Source organism: Chrysemys picta, chromosome 5 (genome assembly GCF_011386835.1).
Source record: "Chrysemys picta bellii isolate R12L10 chromosome 5, ASM1138683v2, whole genome shotgun sequence".
NCBI classification, from domain to species: Eukaryota; Metazoa; Chordata; order Testudines; family Emydidae; genus Chrysemys; species Chrysemys picta.
The window spans coordinates 116,178,888-116,193,032 of NC_088795.1; the positions used below are offsets into that span (position 1 = coordinate 116,178,888).

Below are 14,145 nucleotides of genomic sequence, written 5' to 3' on the forward strand. Positions count from 1 at the left end.
AAAAAAATCATAAAATTATGAAATATACAAAAGTGAAACTTCAAATAGAGGGTGTTGCTGCATGTACAAATAAATGTCGCAGTACAACTGCACAAAAAAGGTATGAACAGCAGCTAACTTCTAAGCAATATTTTCTTGCTGATAACTGATAAATTGTTTGATCTCTTATATTAACAAAATCTCTCTGTTACTAAGACCACAAAATAAATCCATGAAACAAAACAATGTAATATATTAGAATTGCATTACAAAATATTCCTGCATTTAAACTCAGAAAAGTTGCATCTAACTTGGCACATATTGTTTAACCATTTCTCTATTGCTGCAGACTATAGGCAGGTTTTAAACAAACAATCGAATCGCCTGCTCAGTAGGGGACCAATCCAAAATTCATGAAATCAATTATAGTCTTTCAACAGACTTCAACCACCACTGGCTCAGACTTTAGGGCTGGCCTCCATGAGATAAATCTTACTACTAGGGATGACTAACAGTAATTATTCTTTAGCTCAAGCAACAGAGGCTTGTGTTTCATTCCCAATTCTTCAAACCCTTATGGAGGTAAGATTACTCACGCAATTAGTCCCATTGAATTCATATCCTATGGGAAACTTGAGAGGAAATCATAGTCAGAGGCACTAGAGCATAATTCTGGCCTCTTTAAAAATACACAGACTAAAAAGTTTGTACAAAAAGAATTTCTCTTATGTAATATATAGTATATATTTACATCATTTGAGAACTGTAAGGTTTCTGTAGTTTAAATTCAGCCTGAATGTATAGGGCAAACTTTGCTTCTGTTCCTCAAACCATCAGTGGGTCTCTCAAGCATGTTTCCCACCAGATTGGTTAGATGATTAAAATATAATAGAAAACAGAATCAGTCATGGGTCCTTTAACAAATCAGGAACAAGAAAGAGTATCTTGTCCAGCAGGATGCGGGGGAAAAAATTGTTATAGAGCCCAAATAGGGTATTCCAACCCCTGTTCTAATTTCTACTGGGCTCATCAAGGTGCAGATCTGCCTTGAGAATCAGAAAGCCATACCCAACTCCCAGACAGCCTCTCTCCTGGAGCATACTCTGTCAAATGAAGCTCAGCACAGGAGAGAATCTGGGTCACACTCTTAATCTTAAGTCACAAAACTATTAAAATTCCAGAAGGAAAACTAACTGAAGACAATACTACATCAAAAAACAAAAATGAGACACCCCCATCTGGGCAGAGTTTGGATGTCCTTGGCAAGAGAAAGAGGCATGAGATCTGCTGTCTAATTTTTATAGCCACCATACAATTCAATTTACTAAAAATGTTCATGTTAATATAAAAACACTTATATTTTGTAAATTTAATACAGGGAGAACAGTGTCATGTAGATTAACAATTAGGTTTACGAAGACTCTTCTTTGTTTACTAAAATAGGCAAAGAAAAACACTACTAAACCCATCTACAATCTGTTTATAATCCGGCACACAGCACAATTTTTAAGAATACAAAGTTGATTAAAGATATTCATATTTTGCCAATGACATCTCTTAAACAAATAGAGGATTCAAAAATATTTCCTTAATAGCTTCTACAGAAACTAAAGTAGGTTCAAACATCTGCCTGGGCTGATGAGTGTAAGTGAGGAAGAATTTGGCCAGAAGTGGTTTTTCATATGTTAGCAGTTTCAATATTTATTATACTCTGATATGACAGAATTTAGAAATGGAAACTATTTTCACAATTTAAAATTAAAACAATATTATGTTTGGCTTCAAAGAACACAGTGAAAATCTCTACTGTCCCTATCTAAAAAAATATAAATTCCCATTTCAAAATAAGAACTGTCATTTAATTACTTGAAAAAAGAGATAATACAAAATGTATTCCATTGAACAGTTTAGCCTCACTACAATACAAAAAGTTGCAAAGTAATACAAGATCTCCCTTCTGAGAGCACCAAATATCTGAAGATTTTAATATTGTATTGCAAAATGGTCTAACAAAAAAGATCTCACCAATTCCTCATGTTTTTGTAAATTAGACCTAAGTCTCAAGATGTGCTTTTTAGTTTCAAAGTATTTACATTTCAATAGAGATATAGTACATATCTTATCAAAACCATGTTTAATTTTCTAGAGTATAAAAAAAAACAAAAAAATATTCCCAGACTAATAGGTTGTTTTTTGGGGAGGGGGGGGAAGGGGGCAGGAAATGTTGTATTGGTTTTTTTTTTGTTGTTAAAAAAAAACATAACAAAATGTGTTTTTCCACTGTTAACAATTAGGAACTACAAGCATTTATACAAAGTTCAAATGTATAATATATCTCCAGCATGAAATTAATTATTTTTTTACCTGTAGAAATGTGACTGCAAATATGTGCTCAATTCATCACTTGCTGTACATGAAATTTTAAAAAATAAAATGGTTTACAATTTGCGACAAGATAACCAAGAAAATTCTTAACTTCACTATCATCCATCCTCCATCCCCACTAAAAACTCACCTTCATTCAGCAAGGCACTTAGCACATGAATCATCCTATTGACTTTACTGAGTAGTCACAACAATCAATGGCATGTGCTTATTATTATTATTGGTAAGTAGCTTGCTGAATTCAGGCTTACATGTGTAGATTCTAACATGCAAATTCTTCAAATTTAGGATGTCTAAACAAAGATTCTACTGAAAATGTGGATAGGTACTGGCAATGTAGAGTTCTGCATCATACTTTCTCTTTTTTCAAAGCAGCAGTTTGTTTCTCCAGCTAGTTCGTCTTATCTATGCACTAGCTGCTAGGCTGGCTTGGGTCCTAGTTAAAGACTCTATCCTGAACGTGTACGTTTCTAATGGGATTACACAGAGCACTGATCATTACGCCCTACAGCATGCGTTGGTGTGGTCAGGTCCTAACTCATTAAAGCACAATCCATCAGAATCACATCATGCCAGCTAGTAAAGAAGCCAGGCCTCATTTCAAGCACTCTAAGTTGAGCTCCTGCTTGCTTGCACAGTAAGTAGCCACCTGTGTCCTCTTCCCACTTCACACCTGTGTGGCACAAGACACAACTTGGCCCCTGACTGTACAACACAGAATTAAGCTTTCATTGCCATTCCACATAATGGGTCTGATTCTGATCTCACCAATTCCTCATTTACACTGGTGTAGCTCCACTAAAGTCAGTCGAGTTACTTCTGTTCCATAAAATTGGAGTTTGATCAGATTCAGCACCAGTTTCTTCCTCTGACATTTTTTTTTAAATTTGCTACTAAATTATGATGAACATTTTTTTATTCACAGAGGGGTCAAAGATGCTCTTCATTAGACTTATGCCTGATCTCTGAACCACTAAGCTGTAGTAGTAAAATCAGACAGAATTCAATTAATTTCACACAGGTCATATAGTTGGATATATTTTAAAACCCTATTGACCCTGCAACATAACATTACTGCAAATAGTGTCCTATTGAAGAGAATTACACCTTGAATGTTTCAGAGCAAATCATTTCCAGGTCTCCTTCAAAAAAGCAAGGGATAGCCGTAACACTTATTTCAGACATCGGAGTGCTATGTAGTGTTTAGTGCTCAAGACTGGCTTCTCATACAGTTTGTAATCCCTATTACCACTCTCCCACCTGCTAAATATAAAAATCCTCCAGTAAAATATTTACTTCTGTCTCCCTTTCCAAACAAATTAATGGCACTCGTGTTAAAATAAGTGCAGTAAACTGACAGTTTCTCACTTGTGGCTCTCTAGAGGAAGAGAAAGAACATCCCAGCCTTTGGTTGCTTCTATCAAATGTCTCTGTCCATGACTTATCCACTCTTCCTGGTCTACATATATCCTTCCACAAAACCAACACTTAAACATACACTGCAGTGTTTTAGCTGGTGACGTTTCCACAACCCGGTAGTTGTTTTTATGGGTCTTTTTTAGCTTCATTTTTAAAAAGTTCTGCTTTTTCATTTGGCTTGTTGTTTCCAAGTTCTGAAATGTAAGCCGTTTATTATACTGTTTCACACCAAGACAACTACTCGTTCTTTCTGATAAAACGACTTTCACAATATTGCCTTTATACTTGTTGACAATTTTCATTATATTTATTACCTCTGCTGAATCAACATCAGGATGATTTAACACAACTACAGGCTGGTTACGACGAGGACATTTTATCAACTGATGTTCTCTAAGAGGTACAAGCCTAAGACGTCTTGCTGTCAAAAGAGGCATCGCCTCAGAAATGCCATTGGTTTCTGAGTGAATTCTTGTTTTCTTCTTAGACAAATAATCCCTGGAATTTGCTGGTTTTACCTTATTTTTAGGTACAAGTTGATCCTTTGAAGTAAGTTTGCTCTGCTTACTTAGCTCATCACTTTTTTGATGCAGTAGTACACAATTTTGTTTGCTATTACTTTTTGCATTAGCCTCTCTTTTTGGTCTGTGCCTAAGTGACATATTTTGATTTCTGGACTGCTCATTAAGTTCACTCTCATTGGGCAAAGGTAAGTTACTGCTTAGTTTCTCAGAAATGCTGAAAGGAACTGGTCGTGGTAGAAACATTTCGTTGCAACACAGCGTAGCAGATGTCATTTTGTTATCTCCTGCTTCTTTTGTGTTCTCACTCTTAGTGACATTCAGGACCCTCAGCACTGTCCCTTTTGGAATGAACACTGGAGTAGCAATGTGAGTGTTTTTAGTCATTCTACTTTTAGTTTTTGTTGTAGCTGACCGTGATTGTGGTTGTTGTTTATTACACAGTTCATTACCAATCCCACCATTCTGCGGTGTTTGAAGAGAAGATGCAAATTGTTCCAATTCAGTAACAGGGACATTTTTTTCAGAGTTTGCTAAAGTTTCCTGAGGCAAAGGCATCTTCTTATTAGAAGCACAACATCTAACAGGCATAGGTGAAGCAGCCAATGTAGATTTCACATTACACTCAGCAGCAGACATCAACTGAGCAATCTTTCTACACAGCATTGTTGTTGACTTTTTATTGCATGCAGTATTATCCCACTTGATTCCCTCTGGGATGTTTTCAGCCCCAGAGCTAAGGGAAAATACAGATGAAATGACAGGACCCTCAGGAGGGCTGTCCTTATTTTCTACATTCTGCAATTCTAAAGCTTCTAATAGATTATTTTGACAATCAGAGTGCTCTGTGTTTAATTTACTTAAGCCAACACTTGATTCCTCTAAAGATGCACTTTTATTTAAACAGAACTCTCCCCCTCCTTGAGAAGTTTTCAAAGATTCTTTAACCAAACAGGTATCAAATAAATGTGTTTCCAGAGAGCTAATGATGTGGCTCCTGCATTCTTTGTCATCACCATTTAAAGGCAATATGTCCTTTTCTCCAAGGGCAAGAGATGAAGAGGAACTGTTGCTCTTCTGAGCTGCCTGCAACAAAACAGTTTGGGATCTATCACCTTCAGAGGAAGCAGCATATGCACATGTGGACATGTCCAGAGTCTCTTTAGAACAGTATAAATCATTTTTTGCATATTTTTCCTTATTTGAGGATTTAGGGCAACTTATTCTTGATTTATCCTGCCTAGGTACATTTGAGTTACAGTCTGAAGTATGAGAATTGGAGGAATTAAGACATTCAGAGTTCTTGTGGTATTTATTATCTGAAGCAAAAATGTTACTAATACTAGATAAATTTACAGTTGCTTCGGTGGTTAATTCATTTTGAGCAACAGAAGTTATTCTTTTTCCTTTCTTTGTTTGTTCTGCACCTTGATTTCCCAGTTCTTCTTCTTCACAGTTTATAGGTTTATTACTGGTTTCTTTCAGAGGAATAAGTTTAAGAACCAACTGTTGTGTGCCATTCACTATTTTTATGTCTAATAACTGAGCTAAGCAGTTAGAAGGAACTACAAGTTCTGAAGGTGCAATCACTGTTAATGGCATTCCAGGCTGTATGGGCTCTTTTTTTGGAGAATAAACTTCAACTTCCACATTTTGGTTCTCATATATGTTTACTTCAGCTGGTTCCAATACAGTTTTATCTCGGACTGATGCTGTACCTAGGCTACATTCTACATCGCCAGACAAACAAACTGTTTTGCTCATTTCATCTTGGATTTTGCTGCAAATTGTACTTGATGATAAATCTGAAGGTTCATTCTGAAGAGGAACTTTTTGATCACACTTCTGCTTTTCAGAAAACAAAGTGTTTCTCTTTGGTAAGCAAGATCTCTTTTGCTCTTGTTTTGTAGCCATATTCATTGGCCCCTTCTCAGTAACTGTTTCATGTACTCTTCTGGTATGCTTAACTATATAATCATGTCTAACAGCACCATATTCACAGTATTCACATTGATATGGAAAAGTTCCAGTGTGTTTCACCAAATGCCGTTGGAATTCTCCTTTGGTGTAGGATACATAGTTACAGTGGGAGCAAACAAACTTAATCTCCTCATGTTGAACTACATGCTTTTTATACTGCAAAGGATCCTTTGTTGAAAATCGACATTTATCGCAGTAATATTTGTCTGGTTGAAAGTTTTTTACTTTAAATGTTTTTTGAGTTTTACTTAGGGATGGTTTTTCTTGATTTTCTAAATCTATGGCAGTGGCACTGTCAGCTACAAAATGGAAAGTCGGTGGCGTATTCAGACTACAGCTGCTGCAAATGAAGTTTTTGTCTTCAGTCTGCCTGGGTTTGTTATGCTTTTGTAATTCATGCACTGGAAGTTTTTGCACACTTCTGCACTTTATACAAAGGATCAATGACAGCTTATCCTCAGCTTCAGCCGCTTGATAGACACAATTCTGGCCTTCAGTCCCTTTTGGTTGATTTGCTTCATCCTCATTGGCTTGCTTTGGAGATGTAGTCAAAGAATTATTTATGTCATTAACTTGGCTTGTATACAGTTTTGGTAAAATTTCCCTCATTTTCTTTAGCTGCATTTCAAAACAAGTGGCTCTTTGCTGGTTTAGTCAAATACAACAGCAATGGACACAAACAATTTTCATAGTGACAGTCTCTCAAATGTGTTGCTTAGCTATCATTCGGAGAGTATGCATTTTATCTTTATGAGTAAGTGTTGCTTCAAGCTCTGAAACCATAAAATTCTATTTTCAGTTCTCTACAGGATTCTCTCAACTTGCAGCACTAAAAAAATAAAAGCGAAAGACTGGGTCAGTTATTGAAAAAAAACACTAAAAATTGTTACTTGGTAAGTAAATATTTGCAGTATAATAAAAATAGCTGACTGCTGAAATACAGTTTGCAAATCTATGTTTCTCTGCTTTATTAGGCATATTGTACGTACAACCATTAAAGTGTATTCAATGTATTCTTTCACAGGTGCTTACATCCTGCAGCTGTAATCTACATTATATAAAATTCACACAATACAGTGTTCTATGGTATTTTCTCCTCACTATGTATTTTTAAGAATTCTTTAAAACTAATGAAATTTGACATAAGGTTACTGAAGCAGACAGAAACCTCTCTATCATTTGAGAACAAAAGCCAAATCATCATATGGACACTAGAATACACTTCCACGTCTTGTTTATGCTGAAGACTAAGAAGAGGTAGATCTAAAATTTTCTGCCCTTATAAAGACTATTGAGATAGATTTGAATGAGTATTTTTTATCCATCAAGATCACATTCCTAATTACCATGAGTTAGCTTAAAAATCCCCTTGGCTTAGACAATTTGGAAATACTTGAAATATGCAATCTCACTAAAGCAAGGTGCTCTTCTTAGTCGGTGCCAATGTTTCTGATCAAAATAAATTTGGATAATCATAAAAAAGCATGTAGCTTAGTTTGCCAATCCGAACACTAATAAGGACAAACCAATTTATTTGATGTACAAATGTTTTTTTTATTATTTGTACTGCAGTGCTGCACAAAGATCCAAGTCAGAACCAAATTCCCATTGTGCTAGTTACTGCACAGGTAGAGCCCTGCACGGATACAAAGGCATATCCACGGATATAAATCAATATCCATGAAACTGCAGGGCTCTCACAGGAACCACAGCAGCAAAAGAGGAGAACATGGGGCTGCCACTCCCAGGAGCCAGCGCCCTGCTCTGGCAGCTCCTCCAGAGCAGCTGTACCACCCCCAGCCCTGCTCCCGTCCCTTCCACTCAGCTGTCTGCACCTCCTGTCTGGGGGCATGTGTGCCACTTGAACACAAGAGCGCGAGCAGGGACAGCTGCCGGTGAGCCTGGTGCCCACATCAGTGGGTGGGGCTGGGGGCAGTACAGCCGTGCTGGAGGACCTGCCAGCACAGAGCACTGACTCCTGGGAACAGCGGCCCCATGTTCTGCTCCTTTCACCACTACGGTTCCCAGGAGAGCCCTGTGGTTCTGTGGATAGTGATTTATATCCATGGCTGTCCACATCCGCGGGTACAAATTTGTATCCACGCTGGGCTCTGTGCATAGGCACACAATCCCTGCCCTAAAAAGATTAAATCTAATTTGAATACACAAGATGCAACAACACACACACACACACACACACACAAACAAACAGTGGACACAAGATGGAGGACAATGGCAAACCATGCACTATTAGCCTATACAAAATGTATTTCACAACCTGATAGTTCCAAAATTCTTTGAACAACAACAAAGAGCAGTGGAGGTTTTTTCCTGTGGTTTTTAAATGTCATGTAAATAGAATCTGATCCTCAGCTGTTGCCTAGATTGTGAGAAAGTTGATATATGTTAAAAAATAAAAAAAGTTTGTTCTTTAAAGCATGCACAAAACTAAAGATTAATGATATAGACTCTCCTTCTGTGTAGCGCCTACCCAAGCATCAACATGTAAAATGAATTCGCATCTTCCCTGTACAAGCATTTCTATACATGTAGATGCCATTGCATAATGCGTATCTAGGCACTGAGACATTTCTAGATGACGTTGCATAGCAACATATCCATCAGGAGTCACCCTCTCCCCTCCCTTTGCTTTCTTATAGGTAGCGACGGTTTGGGCGATTGCCCCAAATGCATGATGTTGGGATTAGTTAGTAATATCATACGAAGGCAATGCCCACGTGAAAGAGGACACTTTTACACTATGATGTAAGTCTTCATGTCAGCCTGAACTTCGGTGGGAATGAGTTCCAGAGATCTTCCCTGTGAATGCACTGCTGTGAGCTCATTTGATCTTGAATCTGTATTCCATCAATTAATGTTCTTAGGAAAGGGATTGGGATTAATTCTTAGAGAGATCTTGGTTTTAAGTGCATCCAGGGCTTTGAAGTACCACCTCAATTTTTATGAAAAATCAAATGGCAGCCAATGTAATTGATAGTACTGTGTTATGTACTTTTATTGGTTCACTCCACTTAGCAGATTAGGTGGTATGTGCTGAATAAAATTGTAGTTTGCCGATAGCCTTTTGGATGAAGCCAAATTGTAGTAATGCAGTTTTATGTGGCAATAACTGTAGCTAAATCCACATCTGGAAGCAGTGACAGACTCCTGTGCAGCCAAAGGTTGGCTGCTGTTGAGCCATCTGGACGTCTATGAGTAGGTTTTATGACTCCAATGCTTTGACCATATTGACAATTGGAGGGTATATGCCCTTATTAGAGAACTAGATGAAAATTCCTATTTGTCCCACCCAGGTTTGTCTCTCTTCATACTGGTATCACCTCCGTCTCATCGAGGTTGAAGATGAGCAAGCCACTTTCCATCCAAGTCTTTATTTCCTTTGGACGTAAATATGGCAGGCCTACTGATGTGTTTCAGGTGACGAAGATGATACAGAGCTTTACTTGATGTTTATAATGCTGTTAAATTTAAAACAAATTTTCTTCAAAATTTAAGTGTTGCATCTACACAATTGTTCTGATGTTGTCTGCAGCATTGAAATCTTAATCAAACTGTATGTCAAAAGCAAGGATAAAATTAACATAAGTGTTCTCATTGACAATCCTAAGCATTTTTTTAAAAACTATGTGGAATCATCCACAGACAATATAATTGCACCCAACCAAATAGGGAAACAAAACCTTCTGGCTTCAGCTGCCAATTACTTGATCACACACACACACAAAAAATTAAAAGCTCAAGTGTTTTCTTATGCTATTAAAAAAACCAGCAAGGCAAATTCCACAAAATATGGAAAAATGAACAAAAGTATATCAAAGAGGCAGGCCTTAGCAGAACACAAGAGATTTTGAAGTTTGCTTGAAACAAAACTATTTTAAGAAAGTTTTGATTTAATAGACATGCAACTGGGCTATCCAGTTTAAAAGCAGAAAGTTTTATACACTAGAAACTAAACTGGGATATTTTCGAAAGTTGACTGTCCCTATTGAGTTCTTTGAACTGAATAGGCCTTACATTTAGAAGAAATCCTATATTTAAGCATATGGCAAATCCCATGTTCAGATTAGATTTGTATTAGAATCAAGAGAATGAATATAAACAGAAACATTCAGATAGTGTTCTGTGAGAAAAAAAGATTAAACAGCAATCTGATGTCTTAATGACATGCCCTATTTGCTTTGCCAAGTCCCACCACTGGTTGTTCTTGAGTGCTGAATGTCCAATCTGGAAGGTTTTGGTGTGAAGGGTTCCATTTTGTCATTGTGTGGGATAGAATGAATGAAAACAAGAGAAATATAGATGTTTTACTAAGATGTGAGAATATTCCAGAACACAGTTACCGTGAATTGTGCAAATCCACACAGTCTCAGGAGGCAACATACTGCCCATTTACCACCAGCGTGACAAAGTTTGTAGAAAAACTGGACACTTTGTAGCTTACCTTTATACTCTTCAAAGTATTCAGAGAGATACAATGCAGACAGTTAACTAAAGGAAACAGTTTCTTCAAAGTGCAGCACAACCCAAACAAGCACAGAAAAGTACAGATGACTATACAATCCAAAGGTAACATTTTGGACCTCTGCTCGTGTCCAGCAGCAGCCAATATACCAAACAATATATTTAAATATATAAAGAATGGAAGAGAAAAGAATACTGAAAATGTTATAATGTTGTAATATAAATCTCCTGGAATACTGTTTTCAGTTCTAACTGTTATCTTCGAAAGATGTAGAAAAGTATTAATAAATTTTAAAAAGAAACAATATTGTACTAAAAAGCAAGTGAGTCACCAAATTATGCCAATGGAACTTTCTTTGGCAGAAATAATGGTGTAGAAGATATTTTGTTTCCAAATGAACTTCTAGCCATGTAGCACAACACTTAATGTATTATGTGGAGTTCAAAGTTCTTCTCTCTTTAAAAATAAATAGAAATATCAATACCAGATTTTTTTTAAAAACGCAAAAACCATGCACCAGTTTTTAAAGCTTGCCTTTATTATAAAATATACAATTATTTTATATTATTTCACATCTTGCCCTCATGTAAAAAAAAATCTCCATTTGAATTATATGCAGAACAATTTATTGGTACCTCCTACAAAGTGAATTATACAAAATATTAAGTTAAAAAGAAACTGTGGATATTTTTAAAGCATAGCTTAAATGTATTTTGTCCCAGGAAAACAAGAAGAATGTATTGTAAATGCACTGCACAGTATTCTAGGACCCCACTCCTGTACTGAGAACTACAGAGGTCTACCTACATCATTCAGTGAAGGACCAGGGCCCTCAATTTACTTATATACAAAATGCTGCTTTCAACCTCAAGCAGAAAACTACAGAGTAGTCCTGTTGCAGTAACCTGACACACACACCCTGAGATGCTAAATATTTACTGCATCTATAGTTACCTTTGTAAAATGTACTCAAGAGATACCGTCACTTGTTTATGATTAGATGTATAATTGCCAGCCTTTAAAATTAAATATCAGAGTTTTCTGTTGCACACATTTATGCTCATTTAAAAAAATCCTTCAATATTCTAAACTTGGTTAACCAGGGTTTAGTATTATATTATTCTATACTTACAGGGCAAATAAGAATACACTAATGAGGCACAGCATTGAAGAAAACATAGAACCAAATGGTGAAGCGTATCCTATTTAAAAAGTATGTATCTCTTAGACACGGATCCTGGAAACATTTTACTACCATGAGTAGTCCCACTGATAGTCTTCTTAGTAACAGCATGGAAATTTGTTATTGAAAATATACTGCAAGACATTCAGCCAAATCTGAGATAATGCAGGATTATTCCCTACGGCATATTAATTATAAATCACTATTTGTGTTTAAATCCTTTGAGGAAATATATTCATTCTACTACTGTCTTAGGGGAGTTTCTTTTGAAACAAATTACAGATAGAAAAGATTTCATTTAGATCATCTATTCCAGCTCTTCCCCTACAGTATTTCATTGTTAATTTGTATATTTAGTAATTAATACTAAACTTTCCTCAGTAGCAGAACCACTAACCAAAGTTCCTATTCAGCAGCAAGACAAAAGACCCAGTTGTAATCTTGGGGCAACAGAGTAAGTGTCGATGGAAGTCTGAAGGGCTCTCTACAAAAGCCTAACCCCATGACCACACACAAAATTGTTGAACAGCCAGAAGTTGCACCAATGTGGACTGTGCGCCCAAGGAAATGCATCCAAGTAACAATGTTACTGGGAACCGACTAAAGCAGACAGCCTGCTCCCTCGCTGCACTTTGCAAGGCTCAAAGCAGGGTCCCTGATCCCTTCCTTGGGGAAAGGAGACATTTCTCACAGTCTGTAACTACAAAATGAAAGGGGGGTCGGAGAGGGGAGATTTTTTTCCCACTAATCCCGGCAATGCTCCGACCAGCCCAGGGAGGGCAGCACAGCCAGCCCAGAGTGCGGCAGCAGCAGGTCCTACCGCTCCCCCAGCCGAAAAGTGCAGCCCCCGCCTGTACCGCAGCTAGGGGGACCCCATTCCACAGCCCCGTGACGAGGGGGAAGAGGGCCACGGAACTAGGGGAGCTGGAACAACAGCATAAGGGGCTGCAGCGCCAGGTCCCGCTACTGGAGACTCCTCCCACGGCGGGATGGGGAGGGCGCAGTCTCCCCCCATGGCGGGATGGGGAGGGTGTCCTCTTGGGGCCTAGTCGAGGGGCTGCCTCCCCCCGGGGAGAGAAGGGGGGTTAGGACAGCCCCCGATTCGGGTTACAAAGAGGGGAGCTGGGGACCCCGAACACCCACAGCTCAGCCAGCAACTCATACGACCCCCTCCTCCCTGCCGCGAGAGGCCAGCAGCGACCCCCATCCCCGCCTACGCCCTGCGGGGGAGCGGCAGCGCCCCGCTGCCAGGTACTTACCCTCCGTGGGTGAGCCTGCGCCCCCCACGCGCGCTCGCAGCGCCCCGCCCGCCGCCTCGGCTCCACGCCCTGCGCGAGTGCAGCAGCCAGCGAGCGTACGGCGGAACTGACCTCAGCTCCCCGCCAGCCGCCGCGCCGCCCCATTGGCCAGCGCCGCCGCCCCGCCCGCGGGAGAGTAGAGCTCTACAGAGCCGCCGGGAGCGGGGTGGGCAGCGGCGGCGGCGGGCCTTATCGGAAAGCGCCAGGAAGCGGGCGGGCGCATGGTTGCCAGTGCCACGTGGAGCTGCCCAGGGCCCGATCTGATGCACCTTATGAGCCTCCTGTCCTACGGGCGGCGCAAGGGCCAGCTTCACGGGGCCGCTGGGCATCGCGGAGCTCTGCTAGGGCGCGGGGCCGCCAGGCGAGGCTCATCCCCGGCGGTGGGGTTTTGTAATAGTGTGTTCCAAAGAGTCTACAGTGTTTCCTTCGCATGGGCTGGTAACATGGTGGCTTTCGAGGTCGCGGCGCCTATTTGATACAGGGAGGGGCATACTAGGGATGAAAACAATCTGTTGCAAAAGGCGGTTCACTGTAGCTTCCCTGGGGAGTAAAGAGAATTCTTTAAACAAAGGAACATTGTAGCAGAATACTGGGTTCAAGTAAAGTCAGTCAGGGAAATTGTGCGAATTCACAAAATATAGCAAATGTAAAATCCGTGAGATGTTAATTTCTTCTACAAACTCACAAACGGAAGTTTAGTTTGGTATTGCCCCCGTTTTAGTCTTTCTTTTTCCTGTGATTCTTTGAGAGATACATTTGTTTATAAATATACATTTGCAAAGCAGTGGGCACTTCACTGTCATTTTAAAAAATTAGGTACGTTACTGTCCTTTGCTTCTAAAATAAACAATTAACATTTAAAAATAATTCATCTTATGAGGGGAAGATGTAGTAAGC

At 39.1% G+C, this 14,145-nt stretch overlaps 1 protein-coding gene across 20 annotated transcripts in view; it reads right to left on the reverse strand.

The window, feature by feature from the left end:
• Positions 1–14,145, reverse strand: part of ZNF518B (zinc finger protein 518B) — a 429,620-nt gene that overhangs the window by 267,394 nt on the left and 148,081 nt on the right. For 3 of the 20 annotated variants that reach the window (XM_005300246.3, XM_005300242.3, XM_042855460.2), the window contains one exon: positions 2,240–7,113. The exons of 10 other annotated variants lie outside the window; for them this stretch is intronic. In XM_005300246.3, the coding sequence (XP_005300303.2) occupies positions 3,729–6,908 (3,180 nt within the window). In that variant the 5' untranslated portion in view covers positions 6,909–7,113 and the 3' untranslated portion in view covers positions 2,240–3,728. Of the gene's footprint in view, positions 1–2,239; positions 7,114–8,562; positions 8,665–13,209; positions 14,000–14,145 lie in introns of those variants that run through there. 7 more of the 20 variants (XM_065597077.1, XM_065597076.1, XM_005300245.4 and 4 more) reach the window with 7 other exon arrangements.